The 22,140-nt window shown below is 45.5% G+C and overlaps 1 protein-coding gene across 1 annotated transcript in view; it reads right to left on the bottom strand.

Annotated features, from left to right (window-relative positions):
• Window positions 1-22,140, bottom strand: part of TRAF3 (TNF receptor associated factor 3) — an 87,723-nt gene that overhangs the window by 12,887 nt on the left and 52,696 nt on the right. Inside the window, exons 7-11 of the mRNA XM_017851494.1 lie at window positions 16,508-16,560; window positions 13,212-13,292; window positions 9,319-9,393; window positions 7,539-7,631; window positions 1,146-1,286 (exon numbers count right to left, since the gene is read on the bottom strand). Coding sequence (XP_017706983.1) covers window positions 1,146-1,286; window positions 7,539-7,631; window positions 9,319-9,393; window positions 13,212-13,292; window positions 16,508-16,560 — 443 coding nt within the window. The remainder of the gene's footprint in view (window positions 1-1,145; window positions 1,287-7,538; window positions 7,632-9,318; window positions 9,394-13,211; window positions 13,293-16,507; window positions 16,561-22,140) is intronic.

Here is a 22,140-nt window from a genome sequence, read left to right as displayed (position 1 = left end):
ATAGCCAGAGCTGCTTGCCAGGGAGTGCAGGTGCGAGCGGGCCACAGGGTGGCCAGGGCCCTGCAGCAGTGGCCTGACCAGTTGCCTTGGCCAATCTGATGACCGACACATCGCTGGGCCCTTGGCAAAATGCTGGGGGCTTCCAGCGGGAGGCTTGGTGTTTTAAGAAATTGTACGTTGTACTTTATGTGGCTTGATTTAATGCTAATGACTTGTGCCTTTTTAAATACAATATAATGTTTCATTGTGTTTTCTCCTTTTCTCTCTGGGTAACTACAAAGTATAATAAAAAAGAAATTAATTTAATAAATCCCTATGCAATTCAAGTCACTATGACTCATCTCCAATGTCAAAAATTGGAGAAAAGGCATTCTCAAAGATGCCATGACTCTGTGCTATTAGAAGTATTTTCTCTTCCAGGTAATCTAGGGCCACACTGTAAGTACAGGCCCTTGAGTGACACGAGTGATTCTTCCACAGTGTGTGACACACACACGAGAATTACTATCACAAATGCACACGAGTAAGTGAATGTGCAAAGAGCATCTACAATGTTCATCTATTAACAAGCACCTCACAGACAACTGTGACAACAGAAGACAGGAGGAGCAACATTTCATCAGTCCCCTTTATATCATCGCTTCTATTCAGGGCGGCAAAGGTTCACTGGTTTGTTCTTCTGGAGGTGCCTGTGGATCTCCACAGTGAAACCCAGCGGGTGAGCGCGTGTCACTAGAAGCTCACAACAGAGTAGCTGGGCTGCACAGCACCTCACTGCAGGAAGTGAGACTTTACACACAGCCACTACTCATCAACAATATGAAATCTTAAACAATAAAAACAACTAATTTAAAAAATACAGGCTTCACATCTTATTTCTCCAACAGTAAATCAAAGGCACGGAAGAGCAGTGGAGGCTTGCTCTCCAGAGAAAAGGCAGTAAGAAAACGCTGACCTGCAGCTTCCCAGGCCAGGCCTGTGCTAGCCCAGCTGCCTTTTCTAAGCCTTCGCTTAGGCCAGAGAAATCAGTTGCCTTTCTGCTTGCAAAGGTCAAGGACTCAGCTCAAGCAGTTTGCTAAGCCCTGAAGGGGAACACAGGCAAGCTCCTCTACCCTTTGATCTGGCCATAGTCCTAAGATTCTTACCTGTAAATGAAGGATTTTGGATTCATTATTTCGAAGCATTTCCTTTTGTCTCTCAATTTCAATTTCAAAGCTACATATCTGATTGTGCAAACTTTGTATGCTCTTGTTTTTTTCTACACTTTCATTCTGCAACAAGGAAACCTAAAAAAGAAATTCTTTAATTAATGTAACCAAAAGTGGTTTTCATATTAATTAACAACGATATAAATTAAATTTTCACAAGATAGGCCTTCTGTTAGCTTACTGACAGTTTCAGAAGAAAAGAATCCCTTCACACAGAAAGTGGTAGTCCTGGTACTTTTCTCTCTTTCTTTTTTTCCCTCTAGAGACAGGGTCTTGCTCTGTCCCCAGGCTGGAGTGCAGTGGTGCAATCATAGCTCACTGCAGCCTTGACCTCCTGGGCTTAAGTGATCCTCCCACTTCAGCCTCTTGAGTAGCTAGGCCTACAGGTACATGCCACCACCATGTCTGGTTAGGCTTTAAAAATAATTTTTTTTTAGAGCTGGGGTCTTGCTATGTTGCCCAGGCTGGTCTCAAACTCCTGGCCTAAAGTGATCCTCCTACCTCAGCCTCTCAAAGGGTTGGGATTAGAGGTGTAAGTCACCACACCCAGCCAGTCCTAATTTAATAGGGAATCCTATAAACAGTGTTTCTCAGAATCTCTTCCAGTAATTAGGGTGAGGCAAAGTGCAGTAGCTGATTGAATTTCAGAATAAATGAGATGCTTTTCAAGTTTTGCTAAAAATTAGTATATCTCTTACCTGAGTATTTTTCAACTGTTGACCAGGAAACATAGTAAGAAACAGATGCTTATGTACCACCCCATTTATACCAACGTGTGTGGGTAACCCTGAAAACAGATGTCATAAAGCCGTATTTGCCCTAATAATTTACAATGCACCCTGACATTTTTTCTTTTATTCCATTTCATTTAAGAAAATACTAGTCCCTGAAGAACATTATGCTAAGTGAAATAAGCCAAGCACAGAAAGGCAAACAGTATGTACTCTCATTTAGACGTGGGATCTAAAAAAGTCAGGCTCACAGAAGCAGGGAATGGTGGTTACCGGGGCTGGTGGAGGTGGGCGGTGGAGTGTGGGTGGTGGGTTGGGCTTACGGAGCTGCTGGGGCAGAGGCACCACAGCCTCAGTAGACAGAAGGACGGATGTATTTTGAGCCCACTGAACAGCCATGGTGTCTGATTCACTACTAACACGTGTTTCAAGACTGCTGGGGGAGCAGATTTAAATGAAGTGACGTGATGGATATGTTAATTAGCTCGATTTAATTTATTTCCGCAATGTGTATGTATATATACCAAAACATTACACTGTACCCCATTAAATATAACATGCTGGTCAACAAATCCTACTAAATTATTTCCACATCACCCAGGGGCCACACCCTGCATGTTTCAACAGCTGTGCCAACATAATGACAGCGTGATGAGAATACAAAAAATATACATGGGGCTGCACCCTTGGGGCCAGTCTGCTCCCCCTCAACACAGGCAGGCAGAACTGACACTTGAGGATACCCTTCCACAGAGCACAGAAGAGCCTCTGCAACCCACGTCAGCCGAAGGAAGGCCTGCTGAGTGAGATTTCCACCCCACCTCTGACCTTTCCAAAATCTTTCTGAAAGATAATTAGCTCCCAAAGACAGATTTAACATCTGGTCTCAAAGATGAAAGTTCAAAGGGTAACTCCTGCGAGGCTTTCTTCCTCACAAGTTTTTACAAAGGCATCTTGACCCCCCATCTAACCAACAGGTGTCTTCTGTCTATCCATTGGGTTGGTGGTCTCCACCCCCCCAGAAGACCCTAAGCCTGTGCCAGATCTGATGTGTGCCTTCTCCAACGATGTACACTCTAAAACCACCATATGCCTGGGGACCAATGGTCACAAACGGTGACGGCCTGGAGGGGCATCTCGGCACAAAAACCAGATGTGATAAAGAGTTTGACTCCTGATGCCTGTCCATCTAAAGGATAACCAGGCCCTAACAAGATGGGTGTCCCTTTTCATATTCGGCACAGTTGCCAAGTCAAGAGAACATTCTTTTGAAGCAATCACTTCTTAATTTTAAAAACCAAGTATGTATTTACTAAGGAATACAAAACTTGCAATGTCTCATGGGCAAATATAACTTTCACTTTCCTAGGATTTATCCGCAAAACTCGGCTTTCCTTCCCTTCCTTGCCTCATACGTCCACGAACTCCTACAAGTGGGTCAACTGCACGAATGTGGAGCAGGGCCATATGCAGGCAATCGCGTGGTGTTTGTGTCCCTCTGAAAGTAACCATTCATTTTCCATCTGTCAAACACGGGACAGAATTTCTGCAGACTCTTTATTCTCATATCCCTGCAAAAAGAATGCATGATATGGCCAACTCTTTCGACAAAACAAAAATCTCAGTAATGTCTCCAAACATTGTCAATAGGCCAGCTGTGATTGCTCCCACGTGGTTAGTTTCAACACTTGGAAGGCTGATGGCAGACGGATCCACCTGAGCCCAAGAATTGAAGACCAGCCTGGACGACAACATGGAAAACCCATCTCTAAAAAAAAAAAAAAAACAAAAATTAGCCAGGTTGTGGTGCAAACGCCTACAGTCCAAGGCTACTGGGGAGCTGGGTGCCAAATCCACTTGAGCCCGGAGGTCAAGGCTGCAGGAGCCATAACTGCCGCCACTGCTCTCCAACAAATGCTAGCAGTTGAGTATGAGCAGAAGCAACTTACAGCAATGAACACATGTCATGGTCACACTAAACTCAATTCTTTCACTTTAGGACTTCCCTTATCTTAAACTATTTATTCATTCATTCATCAAAGAATCCAACTCCAGGTCCTGCCAGATCACTGCTTCCACTCGTCTAGCAAGGGAGATGCCGTAAGCACATGGAAAAGTCCACCTGGCGAGGTGGTTTTCCAAGGAGCGCCGGCAAAACAGCCGCCCAGGGAGGTCCGAGGTCTTTGCACTGAGAACATCCTTTTACTCCAGCCCACTTTGTTGGGGGTCTTTACATTCCCCTCCATTTAAGCTTCTTAATATAAAATGGGTTTTTTAAGTCCAGGATTTTGCAGTTTTTCTTTAGTTTGACTATGAATGTGAGAATGTCTTTTTTTTTTTTTTTTTTGGAGACAAGTCTCACTCTTATCGGCCAGGGGGGGGCCTGGAGTGCAGTGGCGTGATCTTGGCTCACTGCAACCTCTGCCTCCCGGGTTCACGCCATTCTCCTGCCCTCAGCCTCCAAGTTAGCTGGGACTACAGGCGCACCACTGCCACGCCCGGCTAATTTTTTGTATTTTAGTAGAGACGGGGTTTCACAGTGTTGCCCAGGCTGGTCTTGAACTCCTGAGCTTAGGCAATCTGCCTGCCTCGGCCTCCCAAAGTGCTACGATTACAGGCGTGAGCCACCGTACCTGGCTGAGGATCGGTCTTTTTGAACCAGCTCAAACATTCTATTTTCTATGACAGATGAACAAAATAACCTAAGAAATTCCAACTGAATAATTCTATAATAAGAAATAAATTCCCACTGTAAGTAAACATAAAATCTCTGCTCTTTGTCCAGCCTTTGCTTTTGGACCTAGTGAAGGGCACCATGCACCTTCTCGTGAGCACAATGAGAATGTGCAGAGCCGAGGCTTGGCTGGCCTGACAACAGAGCGGGGGTTTGCTCTGATGGGCAGAGTCCGGGAGATATCAGTCCTTTGGCAACGTCCAAGAGGGCAGTGCACAGCTGTGCATCCTGCACTCTCGGAGCTTCCACCGTGACTTGGCTGGAGATAGTTTAAACACATGAGGCATTCACAGAGTGAGAAACTGCTGCACTGTGTGTGGGCGGGCTGCTCTGGTATGTCCTGGGGTTTCCAATGATGCAAACCATTCACTTTCAGTGGGGAAAAGAGCACAGAATGGAAAGGAAGGAGTCGAATCCTCACAGGGACTCGGCCTTGAAAGGTTGCCAGATGACAGCATAGTCCACAACCATCTTGCTGGATAACCACGTGCTGCAGACCTGCTCAACTACTGTGTATCTAACTCAGTGGTAACATTCTTTTTTTTTTTTTTTTTTTTGAGACAGTCTCATTCTGTCGCCCAGGCTGGAGTGCAGTGGCGCAATCTTGGCTCACTGCAAACTCCACTTCTCGGGTTCAAGCAACTCTCCTGCCTCAGCCTCCCAAGTAGCTGGGACTACAGGCACCCGCCACCATGACCGGCTAATTTCTGAATTTTTTTTGTTGTTAGAGATGGAGTTTCTCCATGTTGGTCAAGCTGGTCTTGAACTCCCAACCTCAGGTGATCCGCCTGCCTCGGCCTCCCAAAGTGCTGAGATTACAGGCATGAACCACCATGCCCAACCACAAAGCCTATCCTTTTCTTTTTTTTTTTTTTTTTGAGACGGAGTCTTGCTCTGTCGCCCAGGCTGGAGTGCAGTGGCCGGATCTCAGCTCACTGAAAGCTCTGCCTCCTGGGTTCACGCCATTCTCCTGCCTCAGCCTCCCGAGCAGCTGGGACTACAGGCGCCCGCCACCTCGCCCGGCTAGTTTTTTGTATTTTTTAGTAGAGACGGGGTTTCACCGTATTAGCCAGGATGGTCTCAATCTCCTGACCTCGTGATCCACCCACCTTGGCCTCCCCAAGTGCTGGGATTAAAGGGGTGAGCCACCACGCCCGGCCCACAAAGCCTATCCTTAAATTGAAACGAAGAACCTTCTAAATGAGAAACATATCATCTATGAGAGGTAAGAAGCCTTGTGATCTATGCCTACAATTTTAAAAAGACAGAAACAAATGCCAGCTTCAAAAAGAGGAAAAAAGATTCCTAGGTAAACCACCATTGAACTCAGAGCAAATGCTCTATGCTCACAGGAAGATCTCCAGGATTCTGCAAATATGAGTTCTGCATTGCTGCCTATCAGCATTGTTCTTCTCCGTGTGTGTGCACAGGACGCCAATCCTTCCACTGCTTCTCAACCTCAGCTCAAGCATTTAGATGAAAAACTCTCTTAAGGCAGATTAAAGGGAAATCTTTCGATTTAAAATTTTAGACTCCTTGCAGTATATTTACATTTTAAATTGCTGGGATTTAACACTGGAAACAAGACATTGAAATCTTTACGAAACTCAAATGTCAACTCCACTGGCTGTTATAATTCACCTTAGTGTCCTCCTACTACAAGTTCTCAATAGATGTTTGTTGAATATTGAATTAAGTTTATATTTTTGTAATTAAGCCACAATGGTAGATCCTACAACAACTTCTTCTCTATCAATCCTTAGAGGTTTTCATCTTCTCATGATAAGAAGAAGGCCCCGCTGAGCAAACAAACTCTACTGAGTTTGTTTGAATAAACTCTACTGAGAACCAGCATTATTGCAGGAAGGTGCTTGCTCCTGCACCGACAGACCTGCAATGAAGGTCTCTCAAGAACAGCATAGGGGCTGGGCGCGGTGGCTCACACCTGTAATCCCAGCACTTTGGGAGGCTGAAGTGGGGAGGTGATCTGAGGTCGGGAGTTTGAGACCAGCCTGACCGACATGGCAAAACTCCGTCTCTACAAAAATACAAAAATTAGCTGGGTATGGTGGTGTGCACCTGTAATACCAGCTACTCGGGAGGCTGAGGCAGGAGAATTGCTTGAACTCGGGAGGCAGAGGTTGCAGTGAACCGAGATCGTGCCATTGCACTCCAGCCTGGGCTACAAGAGCAAAACTCCGTCTCAAAAAAAAAAAAAAGAAAGAAAAGAAAACAGCATGGGAGAGTGAGTCTTTTCGGGAAGTGGTCCCATCTATGTGGAGAGCGCACCAAGTTTTGCAAGGTGTCAAATGACAAAATCAATTGTAATCATATCAAATATTTTCTCCTGTTTGTCTCTTGTAAAAGACACAGAAGTGTAACACATTTAGAGGGGTAACCACCCAGGTCAGGGCTGGCAAACTTATTCTATAAAGAGCCAAGCAGTCAATATCTCAAGCTGTACAGTCCCCACAATCTCTTAACTCTGCTGCTTTCGAGCAAAAGAAGCCACAGACAACACAGAGCGAGTAAGGATGGCTGTCTTCCAATAAAACTTTGCTTACAAAAAAAAAACAGCAGGGTGGGGACCGGGCATCTGATCATCTCTGTGCTGGATAGATGCTAAAATCATCACAACGTGACTGACTTTAAAAAAGCACTTCACACTTGTTTGGCAATTAAAAAACAAAGAACAAAAATAAAACACCGTCATTTATGAGCTCAAGAACACACAGAGTTTTTTTGACAATCTCTTGATATGGTTTCTTTTAATAAAACCCATTAATAACTATAAAAAGGTTCTGTCTTTAAATAATCTGAAGAGATGATATAAATCCCACAGCAGCAGGAAAGTGTGCAGCCCACCTTCTTTTCGAGCGAGTTGCTCCACTCCTTCAGCAGGTTGACGTGCTGCACGGCGGAGCTGGCCTCGTGGGCCTTGATCTGCTGGTTTGTCCCCTGCGAGAGCAAAGATGTGAGGCATTCAGCGAACCTCGCTGCATTTCAAAGGGCAGAAAGGCTAACATACAACCCTAAAAGCAGCACTAAACACAGAGAGGGGAGACCTATTTGCATCAAGTGAACAGGGAATCTCTGCGCCTAAGGAGGGCTGTGCTCAGGGCCACCTGGCTACTGCGTGCAGGTGAGGAGGCCAGCACCCTGCAATGCCACAGTGAGCATCTCAGGGTTATCTCCTCATCCCTCCAGCTCATCTCAAGTGGCTTCTTATCAAGGGTTGACACTTGTAATATCAAGAAATTAAATTTTAAACTCCTTCTTGATCCATTATAAACTATTTTTCTCATTAAAATATAGTATAAGTGGAAAATGTTTAGATACCCATAGTTGTGGTGAGATACTGCCACAACTTTACTAGACAACAGTCTAGTAAACATGTAAGCAAAGTAGGATTCAAAAGAATTCACTAAAGTATTAATTTATTAGTTCAAATACACTGTATCCAAAGATGTATTGCTCTTCACCATTCTAGTATTCTTAGAAAAGTTACATACAAAACAAATACAATCTACAGAGTACATAAGATGTAGACCATTTCAGAGTCAGGAATGAGCACATGTAATTGTACTTCATATATTTAAGGAAATAATTTGTCTGAAATATAATTTGTTTTGCTATTAGAAAATTAAGAAGCCACAGAAAGCATTTTAATGATCTCCAAAACATATACTCTGTACATAGAATATTCATATATATATGTTGATATAAGTGTTGCAATATATAAACATATATATACACATACACAGAGAGAATGAATGATACTACGTACGACAGAACAGGGGAGGCTCAGTCTTGTTAGAGACTAAAGCAAAGGAAGGCACAGTCATTCTTACTCTTTGGCTGTTCTCTTCCTCAGAAAATACTAAGATGCCAATCTCTCTGTACTGACTTCATAATAATGTATTGGTGCTACATAAAATATAAAATACTTTAATTGTAACATATACTGCCTCTTGATAGTTTTAAGATACATGTATTTAAATGAAAACTTGGTTCCATTCACTAGCAACCTCAGATGTGTTAAAAAATAAACAACAACAAAACACCAGATGCAGATTTCTCACACTACATGTGTGGCAGCAACAGAGACGCCCTCCCCACACTGTTCTCTGGGAGGTATGCTCTCTATGAGCTGTGCTCCATTTTGCGTCTGTCCCCAGCTGGGGTCAGAGTCAGCACAGACATGTATATCAAATGCATTTATGGATACACACGTGTGTGATCATTATGGCTGTGTACTGACACACACGCTGTTGAAACTATGCTCAGTTTGATATTCGCTTAGATTCAGGTAACAGCTAAAATTTCCGTAACAATCTATCTGAAAACCCCACCAAACGTCAAGCCTATCTGTTGCATCACTAGCTGGTTTTGGATGCAGTACTTCTCGTAATGTATTAACTTCCACCTCAGCACAGTGTCTCCCTGAGGTCTCAAAACACCACCAACTGGAAAGCGAGCATCCCGCCTGCTGCACGTGGCTTTCGTCACCCATGCGACAGGGTGTTTCAGTTTCATGACGAAGAAGAATAAGGAGTCCAGAGCTTGCATGTTAAAATGTTAATATAATAACTTTCTCTCATGGCAGAATGTCAGTGACTGGGAAGGACAAATGTCGGATACTGACCTGAAAAACGCAGCCATAGCGCTTAAAACTACAGGTGCTGGGGGCATTGACACACTCTGACAAGTGTGCACTCAACTGCAACGGGAAAGAGACGTGAGTTGTGGCACAAACGTTTGCATGAAAATGTTCAAACATATTAGGGCACAGATAGCATCTGGGCTGTACTATTAAGAATGGTGTTTATCACTACAGGTGTGTATATATCATCTCTGCCTAGACTTCTATGCAGTAAATATACGGTCTAGTCACGTGTATACACATATACGCCAATATACAAGAATACATTTACTATAACATTTCTTAAACTTGCAGTTTCTTTAGAACAAATTGTTCAAAATGTGACATGCCATCTGTAGTGCCAGAATTTAAAAAAGAAAGAAAAAACATAAACTGAAATGCACATTTAAAGACCATAAACAAAAATTGCATGAAAACACAAAAAAATAGAAAGCATTCAGAATGCAACTGGGTCACACACCTAATATACGGTACACAAAAATAAATATATTTTCAAAGCAAGCTTACACAATGTACCATTACTCGTAATACTTGAGATAAGTGCAGATGAGTTTTTCCTTCAACTGAAAAGACTTTTTCCCTCTGTAAGGGCCAGAAATTCAGGTAGCTTTTCAAAGACCTCTAAGATCAGTCTAGCAATATAATCTTAATACTGTCACCTCTAATTGATGGCAGGAAATTTAGGTGGGGCTGGGAGCAGATAACTCATTTTGCAAGAAAAAAGTCCCTTGCTCAGCTCAAATGCTGGTGAGTTATCAAATAAAAAGCACTTATGATGCCCTAACAAGAGAAAAGGGAATGGAAAAGATTACATTTTAAGGAGTTAGGCTAATACAAATGAGGTATAGTTTGGTCTTTGTTTTTTTTATCATGCCTCAAGACTGAGCAGAAGTTTTGTCTTTTATTGAAGAAATTCCCATCAGGAAACTCTAGGGATAGACCTTCTTCACAGAAAACAGACTCTTCTTGGGAGGATGGGTGTGTGGGTGCAGCAGCTGGGAAGGTGTCTTTCTGTGTGCCAGCACGCACGTGTTCCCAAGGCTCACAAAGCACGTCCTCCTGGAGGACGCAGCTAAGTTCTACAACTTCTCAGTCTACCAGGACAAAGGCGGTCCTTCCCTCTAGGTGGATATTTACAACAGAGGGGAAAATGGATCCCTGCTGCGAAAGCTAAGGAGGAGGGGCAGGGACTGAGGGGCCCATGCGGCCACTGCTAGGGTTAACCTTCAAGGAAGGTCTCAGAGCCAGGGCAGAGTCAAGGTGGTAGGAACCTGGCAGCCTGACGCCCTTGCAGCTCCTCGGAACCCAGATCGGCTGTCCCTGCAGGAAGCGCCCACAAGGCGCATGACAGGTGACTGGCAGGGAAACGCAGTGTGAAGACTGCGCAGAACAAGGTTAATTTAAAAACTTAGAATGTATTCTTCCAGTGTCATTACTGCAATAACAAACCTGCATGTCAACACTATTACATGTTAAACCAGGGACACACTGGGCTTGATGTATGTTATTTTCAGTGTACTAGAGTAAATTCGGTGTTGGACCTTTTTCTAAATTGGTTTTATTATCAGTATTCTGAGTCTTAGGGAATCTACAGGAGCTCTGGAATAGGGGCAGGAATAATCTATAGCTCAATAGCATCTTTCATCAGAAACCCAACAGAGATGCAGGTTTAACAATGTTTTAAAAAAATAAATTATTGGCCAGGAGCGGTGGCTCATGCCTGTAATCCCAGCACTTTGGGAGGCCGAGGCGGGCGGATCACGAGGTCAGGAGATCGAGACCATCCTGGCGAACACGGTGAAACCCTGTCTCTACTGAAAATACAAAAAAATTAGCCGGGCGTGGTGGCAGGTGCCTGTAGTCCCAGCTTCTAGGGAGGCTGAGGCAGGAGAATGGCATTAACCTGGGAGGTGGTGGAGCTTGCAGTGAGCAGAGATCACGCCACTGCGCTCCAGCCTGGGCAACAGAGCGAGACTCCGTCTCAAAAAAAAAAAAATAAAATAAAAATAAATAATAAAAATAAAAATAAAAATAATGATCAGTGCTTTTTGTGTTCTGTCGAAAATTTTTTGCTCAACATCTGGGGATGCTCACAGTTCTCAGCACCCNGTAAACCCGGGAGGCGGAGCTTGCAGTGAGCTGAGATTGCGCCACTGCACTCCAGCCCGGGCGACAGAGCGAGACTCCGTCTCAAAAAAAAAAAAAATAAAATAAAAATAAATAATAAAAATAAAAATAAAAATAAAATAAATAAATAAATTATTGGCTGGGCGCAGTGGCTCATGCCTGTAATCCCAGCACTTTAGGAGGCTGAGGCGGGCAGATCACGAGGTCAGGAGATCGAGACTATCCTGGCTAACTTGGTGAAACCCCATCTCTACAAAAAATACAAAAAATTAGCCAGGCGTGGCGGCAGATGCCTGTAGTCCCAGCTACTCGGGAGGCTGAGGCAGGAGAATGGCGTAAACCCGGGAGGCGGAGCTTGCAGTGAGCTGAGATTGCGCCACTGCACTCCAGCCCGGGCGACAGAGCGAGACTCCGTCTCAAAAAAAAAAAAAAAAATATTTCAACAGCACTGACTCTTTAAACATTAACAGAGGATTGTCCAGTTGTGGCAATAATTTACATGTATTTTTCCCTAGTTCCTCCCAGGGGCACATTCAGGGCCCAGAGGCCACCGTCATCAGGCGAGACTGTGCCCTGACCCTCAGCTTCAAGGTCCCGGGAGGGCACACCTTGGGGGAGAGTGGCTCTCTGGGCCCTCCTCCACCCCGAGTCCCTGGCCCTAGCCCCACACGGACCCTCTTGCTCAGTCAGGGGCATGCGAGGCTGGTTCTCCCTGCTGCTACACTGTATCTACTAATAAAATTTCAGTCTGTTGAAAAATGCTGAGGTGAGCAGGTGAGCTGGCTCCTTAGACCAGGGTACCACACATCCAAGGAGCCCAGGGTAGCCCCAGATGACTCCCAGAATACTAACTAAAGGAGCTCCAGGTAAGGACAGATGCAGAAACATTAAGAATCCTTGAAATTTTCCCAACTGGACATATCCTGATCAAGTGAAGTCAACGCAAAATCTACCTATCTCAAAGAAAGAGTGCCAAGGGCAATGTGAGACGTGCAACCCTTGGGGGAGGCCACACAGGGCCCCTCTGGCGGCCCTAAAATGTGGGAGCTGTCCTCCACCCAGCATTGTGAGCAAAATGGTTCTGAAGTGTCTCTAATTCATGTTCTTGAGATAATCTAACAGCAATTACTATTCTATAGAGTTAAAATTGCTTTAAAAACCCCTTGTCACCTTTGCTTGTACTGTATATAAAATATTCTCATTTTCTTAATGCTTCACAATCTTTGCTCTGAATTTACCACACTGTAGTTTTGTTTTGTTTTGTTGAGATGGAGTTTTGCTCTTGTTGCCCAGGCTGGAGTGCAGTAGTGTGATCTTGGCTCACTGCAACCTCTGCCTCCTGGGTTCAAATGATTCTCCTGCCTCAGACTCTTGAATAGCTGGGATTACAGGTGTGCACCACCACGCCTGGCTAGTTTTTGTATTTTTAGTAGAGACGAGGTTTCAGCATGTTGGCCAGTCTGGTTTTGAACTCCTGATCTCAGGTGACCCACCCGCCGAGGCCTCCAAAAGTGCTGGGATTACAGATGTGAGCCATTGCGCCCGACCATACACCGTAGCTTTTGACTGCTTGCTTCTGACTTCCAAAAAATGGCGTAAGGCTTTTTGCTGTGGTTTTTGTTTTTCTGGCTATACACATGACTCTCATGAACTGGGAAAACGTGAGGCTTTGGCTATGCAGGGAAGGGGACCCAGGTACACAGCCCTGAGGACTTCACAGACTCCCGGCCGGGCCCGGCCGCCCCTACCTCGCTCCTCAGGAGAGCCTGGACGCTGCATTTGTGAGGGCAGGATACCACCACGCAGGGACAGTCGGTGTCCTCATGTTTCTACAGAGAGAGAAAGTACTGTCAACTTTAAACATACAATGTCTTCCTTCAGTCCCACTGAGATCCCCATGGGGCCCCCAGGAATGGCTCTGCTCACCATCACTGTCCCCTAAGTTACAGCACTCACATTACATATGGCTGAGTCATTATTGTCACAGAGTGTGAGTGTCTCAGGACATCACAGGTATCTCCAAAGATCTGGTCAGATCTGACCAGTGAGGGCGGTTTGCCTCAGAACAGTCTGCTGGTGGGGGCCTCGCCACAAGGGCTTCCCCTTAGCAGGTCTCCTCTGTGCCAGAGCTGCTTCTGGTTCACACAGCCCCTAACGTGCAATGCTCAGGGAGGCATGGCCACTCACACAGCACTCACAGCACAGGTGGACAGCGGAGCTGGGGACACTGCTGGTGTCTGCCTCTGCTGGTTGAGAGATGGAGGGTTTCCCTTGGCCTCTCAGTTTGGAGTCTGGAAATAATGCTTCCCAAGTACGTGAGAGCAGCATGACCTACTGAGTATTTCCATTACTCACCTAGAACCTTAATCTAGATTATCTTTAGTCCATGGAAAATTGGGGTAAGTTTTGGGTTAGGCCTTCTCTAATAGCACACACTTCATGTTTGCTGAGGCTGGATGATGGCGACTGTGAAGCCCAATCCCATGGGCACCTGCTGGGTGCCTGTCCACGAGCAGAGCAAGGGCAAGGACTCCCCACAAGGACATCAACTGCAGGGCCCCTGGGGAGAGACTAATGAGGCAGAGCCAGAGATGGAGCCATGCTGAACAGTCCCTGCCGAGCAGGAAGACTGTGGCAGAGGTTTCCCAGTGGCCACGGGATGCCTCAATCCTCCCCCCATCCATCTTTTCAGGTCCTCTTTTGGCCTTCAGTTATGTTGCTGTTCCACTGAAGGAATTGGGGAGGCATTTGCTGAGAGCCAGAGTCTGACTGGCGGGTCTGCAGGCTGAGGAGGGCAGCAGCCCACCCAAGGGAAGCTCGTCCACAAAACGTAGTTGCTCCTCTCCCCCAGGAGCTTGCTTTCCTCGGCAGGTTTCTAAGGCCCAACTCTGCAGGCACCCACGGTGGTTCTGTGGTAGAATAGGGATGGGGCTCAGGGCAGGGAGGCTGAGGAAGAAGGGGGCAGAGGGCAGCACTGTGGTCAGGGAAGAGGAGGCCAATCAATATCTGTGTTTAACTTCCAACAAGCCCACACCAATCTACACTCCCAGTATCGTGGGGATGCATGTTTCTACACCCTTGCCAATTCTATCGCACAACCTTTGGCAATCTGATAGGTAAAAAAAATGGGGTAAGTGGGACCTGCAATTGTTTAGTAATGTGTGGTTAAGCACATTATATATATATGTGTGTGTGTGTGTGTGTGTGTGTGTGTGTGCGTGCGTGCTTTTTTTTTTTTTTTTTTTTCCAAGACGGGGTCTCACTCTTGCCCAAGTTGAAGTGCAGTGGCGTGATCTCGTCTCACAGCAACCTCCGCCTCTTGGGTTCAAGCAATTCTCCTACCTCAGCCTCCGGAGGAGCTGGGACTACAGGCACATGTCATCATACCCAGCTAATCTTTTGTATTTTTAGTAAAGGAGGGGTTTCAGCATGTTGGCCAGTTGGCCAGGCTGGTCTTGAACTCCTGACCTCAAATGATCCACCCACCTTGGCCTCCCAAAGTGCTGGGATTACAGGTGTGAGCCACTGAGCCCAGTCTTAAGCATATTTTTGATATTAATCATTTCTATTTCTTTTCCTGCGAACTGCCTTTTCACAGCTTTTGACCACTACAGTGAGTTGAATAATGTCCTCCAAAATTCATGTCTATCTGGAACCTCAGAATGTGACTTTATTTGAAAATAAGATTTCTGAAGATGTCGTCAGTTAAGACGAAGACACCCTGGCATTGGGCAGATCCTAACTATAAAGAGTGCCACCCTTAGAAGAGGTGAGCACAGGCACTAGGAACACGGCCACGTGAACATGGGGGCAGAGGTTGGAGTGGTACAGCCATGAGCCAAGGAAGGCCAAGGACTGCTGGTGGCTCCAGAAACTGAGAGGGGCAGGAAAGCCTTCTTCCCTACAGTTATCAGAGACGGCAGGGTCTTGGTTTTGCATTTCCAGATCCAGAACTATGACAGGATAAATTTGTTTTTGCAAGCTACCAACTTGGGATTACTTTGTTACAGCAGCCAAAGGAAAATAACACATTCATTTAAAAAAAAAAAAAAAAAAACCTGAATCTTCTGCTTTTTTTCATTTGCCTATAAATGAAATCAGTCCTATCTATGAAGTTAAATGTAATTCTGATACACACAAGCATGTATGTGCACACATGTGAGTTGAAAAGCTTAGGCTGGGTGCGGTAGTCCAGCACTTTGGGAGGCCAAGGCAGGCGGATTACCTGGGGGCAGGAGTTTGAAACCAGCCTGGCCAACATGGTGAAATCCCGTCGCTACTGAAAACACAAAAATTAGCCGGGCATGGTGGCAGGCACCTGTAATCCCAGCTACCTGTGAGGCTGAGGCAGGAGATTTGCTTGAACCGGGGAGGCGAAGGTTACAGTGAGCCGAGATCATGCCACTGCACTCCAGCCTGGGCAACAGAGTGAGACACTGTCTCAAAAAAGAAAAAAAAAAAAAAAGCATAACTACATAGTGAACACCCATGAAGCCAACACCCAGGTCCAAGAGCATGACTGATAACATCCACCTACCTGCATCTACCTCTCCCATCTCACCCTCATCCTCCCACAAGGAGTACCCATTAAAACCACAACCCTGAATTTTGTATTTCTGCTTCTAAAAAGGTTTCACTATACATATGTGTGCCAAATGAAACACTGTTTCATTTTGATTGTTTTTGAATTTTGTTAACACGGACTTCTATCATAGGAGTCTTCGGGACTTGGCTCAGTATTACACTTCTTAGACTAATCTGCCTATTGCAAATAACTGCAGGCCCCTAACTTTCACTACTGCATGACACATCTCCTTGTCGTATAATAACACTGTAATACAATTTCCACCTGCTGATGGGTGCTCCAGCTGTTTCCAGATTTCTGCTGCTCTGGTCACACCTGGTCACATTTCCTGGTGTGTGTGTTTCTCCTACACATCCAGGAGAAGAACTGCTGGTTAACTGAGTGCCTGAATGTCCAACCTAGTAGGATACTGACAACTGATTTCCACAGTGGTCAAACCTACATACTTCCACCACGTACACTCTCCCATAGGGTGAGATCTTTATCACCCTGATCTTCACAAGTTAACAGAACTGTTTAAAGAATGATGGTCCAGAATTTCTAGACTAAATCTAGAAGATTTGTTTCCCGACACTTTAAATTATGCTAACCTATAAATTTAAAAAGTAATAATAAAACTTGAAAATAGCTGGCATACTGTATATACCATAGTTTAAATGTAGAAAAGAAATCCTTCTATGAACTGCAATGGTCCAGGGTTTTGACGCATCCTCAGCACATTTTACCAACATTTGACGTGACACATCACAAAACATAGGGAGTGTAGGAGAATTCGAATGACCTGGGCTTCAGGTCTCCCTACATCAGGTCTGTTCTTCCTAGAAATAAACTCAGTGAAGGCCTGAGGGGATGAGATTAAGGGTGTTCAAATTGAAAAAAAACAAAATATGTGGGAATCAAATCACAGCACTGAAAAGAGGTGGCCTAGGGCAAGTCACAGAACCAGGCCTGGAGCAAAGGCAGCAAACCAGCAACTGCTCTCCCCTTGTGGGGCTGAGAGGCAAGGGTAGACGCACTGGCAGGACCCCAAACGCCCGTGCTTGCTGAAATGACTGCAGGCCCTGAGAGAAGCTGACACACACCTTAAAATGCACTCTACTATCAACACTGCTCAAATGGTGTTCAACTTGTTTCATCTCAAGCATATAGTGCAATTTATAAGGAAGATTTATTTGCACAACTCAGGCCCCAAACTTGCTCATTATCATTCTGTGCTTTCCATCTATTCTCTTTCTCCCTTGTCTTTAGTTGACAAATTCAAGGCCCAGATCAAATGAAAGGCAACCTCCTCACTAAAGCCTTCCTTGACACTCAGGCTAAGCTACTATAACTGGTCCTTCCTTGCCGGCATGTTATTAATATTACAGTCCCAGTACTTCCCATACTAACATGAATGAAACTGCATCTGGCTGTCTCTGTCATCAGAATGCAAACTGAAGGAGAGAGTGCAATTTATTCTCCTGTGTGTCCTGAGCAACCAGGGCAGGGTCTGGCGCCATTTTGTGAATCTATATGCTTGTGCTTAAAACTTGACCTGTTACAGCCTCATCCGGTGTTCAGAGTCAGTTACTTATATGATGTTTAACGGACATACGCTACGATTCCTTCTTAAACAAAAATCAGTTGTTGGATTCTATTCTGCAAATAAAGGTAACTGATTTTGGCAAGAAACAAAGTATAACTTTGATAGCTATATATTTATTTTAAGTTCCACGGTACATGTACAAGATGTGCGGGTTTGTTACACAGGTAAATGTGTGCCATGGTGGTTTGCTGCACAGATCAACCCATCACCTAGGTATTAAGCCCAGCATCCGTTAGCTGTTCTTCCTGATGCTCTCCCTCTCCTAACCCCACAGGCCCCAGCGTGTGCTGATCCCCCGCATGTGTCTATGTGTTCTCATTGTTCAGATCCTTCTTATAAGTGAAAACATGTGGTGTCTGTTTCTCTGTTCCTGTGTTAGTTTGCTAAGGATAACGTCTTCTAGCTCCATCCACGTCCCTGCAAAGTAGATGATCTCCTTCCTTTTTTGTTGTTGTTGTTGAGACAGAGTCTTGCTCTGTCACCCAGGATGAAGTACAGTGGTGCAATCTCAGCTCACTGCAACCTCCACTTCCTGGGTTCAAGTGATTCTCCTGTCTCAGCCTCCTGAGTAGCTGGGATTATAGGCATGCGTTACCACGCCCAGCTAATTTTTGTATTTTTAGTAGAGATGGGGTTTTACCATGTTGGCCAGACTGGTCTTGAACTCCTGACCTCAGGTGATCCACCCGCCTCGGCCTCCCAAAAGTGCTGGGATTACAGGTGTGAGTCACTGTGCCTGGTGGAACTCCTTTTTTGTTTTTGTTTTCTTTTTTTAAGACAGAGTATCGCTCTTGTTGCCAAGCTGGAGTGCATAATCTTGGCTCATTGAAACTTTCGCCTCCTGAGTTCAAATGATTCTCCTGCCTCAGCCTCCCAAGTAGCTGGGATTACAGGCGTCTGCCACCACACCCAGCTCTTTCTTTTTTTTGAGACAGAGTCTCGCTCTGTCGCCCAGGCTGGAGTGCAGTGGCGCAGTCTCAGCTCACTGCAAGCTCTGCCTCCTGGGTTCATACCATTCTCCTGCCTCAGCCTCCCGAGTAGCTGGGACTACAGGCACCTGCCACCACGTCCGGCTAATTTTTTGTATTTTGTTTAGTAGAGACGGGGTTTCACTAAACCAGGATGTGTGCCATGGTTAGCCAGGATGGTCTCGATCTCCTGACCTGGTGATCCTCCCGCCTCGGCCTCCCAAAGTGTTGGGATTACAGGCGTGAGCCACTGCGCCCAGCCTCGTTTTGTTTTTTTAATAGAGATAGGATTTCTCCATTTTGGTCAGGCTGGTCTCCAACTTCCAACCTCAGGTGATTCACCCACCTCGGCCTCCCAAAGTGCTCCGATTACAGGCGTGAGCCACCGGGCCCAGCCGATCTCCTTCTCTTTATGGATACATAGTATTCCATGATATATATGTACCACATTTTCTTAATCCAGTCTATCACTGATGGGCATTTAGGTTGATTCCATGTCTTTGCTATTGTGAATACTGCTTCAATGAACATACATGTGCATGTATCCTTATAAGAGAATGATTTATATTCCTTTGGGTATAAACCTAGTAATGGGATTGCTGGGTCAAATGGTATTTCTGCCTCTAGATCTTTGAGGAATCGCCACACTGTCTTCTACAATGATTGAACTAATTTACACTCCCACCAACAGTGTAAAAGCATTCCTTTTTTCTGCAACCTCGCCAGCACCTGTTGTTTTTTGACTTTTTAATAACTGCCATTCTGACTGGCATGAGATAGCAACATATTAACATATGCAAAGCCTGAAGTCTTGTTCATTAGGCATATGTCGCATTCACTGAAATTTAACAACTGGAGGAATTATTATTTTCATTCTAGAGATGGGGTCTCACTTTGTTGCCCAGGCTGGTCTTGAACTCCTGGCCTCAAGCAATCCTCCTGCTTTGGCCTTCCAGAGTCCTGGGATTATAGGCATGAGCCATCATGCACAGCCTGGAGGAATTACTTGACTATGAAAAAACACTATTGCTATTTTCCAAAGGGGAGGGCACAGTTCTTAAAAGTTCTCTTTTTTTGAGATAGGGTCTCACTCTGTCACCCAGGCTGAGTGCAGTGATGCGATTATGGCTCACTACCAGTCTCAACCTCCCTGGCTCAAGTAATCTTCCTATCTCAGCCTCCTGAGTAGCTAGAACTACAGGTATGCTTTAGCACACCCACTAAATTTTTATTTTTTATAGAGGCAGAGTCTTGCTACGTTGCCCATGCTGGTCTCCAATTCCAAAGCTCAAGCAATCCTCCTGCTTCTGTCTCCCAAAGTGCTGGGCACACAGGTGTGAGCTACCACATCCGGCCTCAGGAGTTCTTAAAAACTGGAAACGTCTGAAGTACCACACAAGAAAAAAAGTTCACAATGGAAGAAAGACACGGACACAGGAAAATTACAGAAAGCAAGGCAAATTCAGTGATTATAAAGTATTTAGTTGGTGCAAAAGTAATTGCCGTTCTTGTCATTACTTTTAATGACGAAAACTGCAATTACTTTTGCACCAACCTAAGAGGACTACATCTCATTTCATAGAGAAAAGCATAGGAAACTCTCCCTAAATTTTGGTCATTAGAGCTCCACAGCTGGGTGCAATGGCTCACGCCTATAATCCCAGCACTTTGGGAGGCCGAGATGGGCAGATGGCTTAAGCCCAGGAGCTTGAGACCAGCCTGGGCAATGTGGCAAGACCCTGTCTCTACAAAAAATAAAAAAAATAGCCAGGCATGGTAGCACGCACCTGTAGTTCTTGAGATGGGAGGATCACTTGAACCTGGGAGGCAGAGGCTGCCGTGAGCTGAGATTGTGTCACCACATTCCAGGCCTGGATGACAGAGTCAGACTCTGTCTCAAACAAAACAAAACAAACAATTCCACAATATCCACCAGGAACTGGATGATGGCCCACGCCCTGGCTGAGCTGCTCTGGTGCCCCTCTTCAGTCATTTCGTGGCCAAGCCCACCCCAGCCTCTTAGGGAGTGCCCAGGCCCCCATGGGCTCTGTCCTCGTCTCCACTCACTCCAGCCCCATGATCCTGTGAACCATCAAACTCACCCACATCCGCAGCCTGCACAGCTCCATTCCCCATTCTCTCCCAAGCCCGTCACCCTCTACTTACTGGGCACCCCCTCAGCGGGACACCTAGGTTCTCCACACGCACTGGGCGTCACCTTTACCTCACACCCCACCTGCTAGCCAATCCTACCACCCCACCCTCAGGCGCACCCCGGTACAACCTTCCCCAACCCCAGCAACACCAGGCCTTGCCCGGGCCCTCTCACCCCCCCAGCTCTGGGCTGCCCAGTGGCTTTCCTCCCCGTCTGGCTGCCCCACTGTCCTCACACCCGGCCTGTGTTCCACACAGCTCCTCAACCCCACAGCCCTGCCAGTTGCCACTTAGGGTCCACACGCTCCTTCACTGTCCCTTGACTGCCTCAGAGAAGCCAGTGCTGATCACCTCTTTTCCCCTGATGCCACCTGATTTTGATTCATGGAACTGATCACTACCTGATGTTACATATTTGTTAGTATTTTTTCCCACTAGAGGAGCCTCACCACTGAGTCCCCAGCTCCTGGAATGCAGCCCGGCACACAGTAGGTACCCAATAGGTGTTTGTTCAACAAATGGATTATTTTTGAAGTGTCCTCCACCCCCAACATCTCTGCTTTCCTCTTTAATTCACCCACTCACCCACACAGACACACACCCCCATTCACACCCCCACACACTCACCAATATTCACACTCACGCCCACACACTCACCCACATTCACACACTAACCCACATTCACACACTCATCCCCACGGAAACACACAATGCAAAACTGTGCCAAAGTAACTGAAGTATGAGAAGCTCCCTCCAAGATAAACAGCTGCATTTCAATGCTGTAGGACAAATTAGCCTGTTATAAGTGATGGTTATGTCACAGAGCTGTAAAATCAGGCAATCTATCAACATTTTGAGGCAATTCCCTAGGACAAGTTAAAAATTTTACCTTTTTTGAATATTCATTTTTTAACACACTAAATGATAGTCAATCAAGGCAATGGAAAATGTTAACTACATAAATCAAAATAGGCAAAACAAAGCTTAATTCTGAAATAAAGTCAGATAAAAAGTGCTATTTATTCCTATCTTTTCTCTTTATTCCTATTAGAATAGTCATTAAGAAGCTGTACAGTGGAAGAAGTATATACGAATTGAGCAGACAGCCTGTGGAACAGATTATCTATGAGTTGAGGGAAGGCCTGTGGAGCGGATTATCTATGAGCTGAGCGGAAGGCCTGTGGAATGGATTATATATGAATTGAGTGGAAGGCCTGTGGAACGGATTATCTATGAGTTGAGGGAAGGCCTGTGGAATAGACTGTCTATGAGTTGAGGGAAGGCCTGTGAAACAGATTGTCTATGAGCTGAACGGAAGACCTGTGGAACGGATTATCTATGAGCTGAGCGGAAGGCCTGTGGAACGGATTATCTATGAGCTGAGC

The sequence above is a fragment of the Rhinopithecus bieti genome, unplaced genomic scaffold (assembly GCF_001698545.2).
Source record: "Rhinopithecus bieti isolate Rb0 unplaced genomic scaffold, ASM169854v2 scaffold_34310, whole genome shotgun sequence".
NCBI lineage: Eukaryota > Metazoa > Chordata > Mammalia > Primates > Cercopithecidae > Rhinopithecus > Rhinopithecus bieti.
Note: the sequence above shows the minus strand (reverse complement) of the source record. Positions and strands in the feature narration are given on the sequence as shown.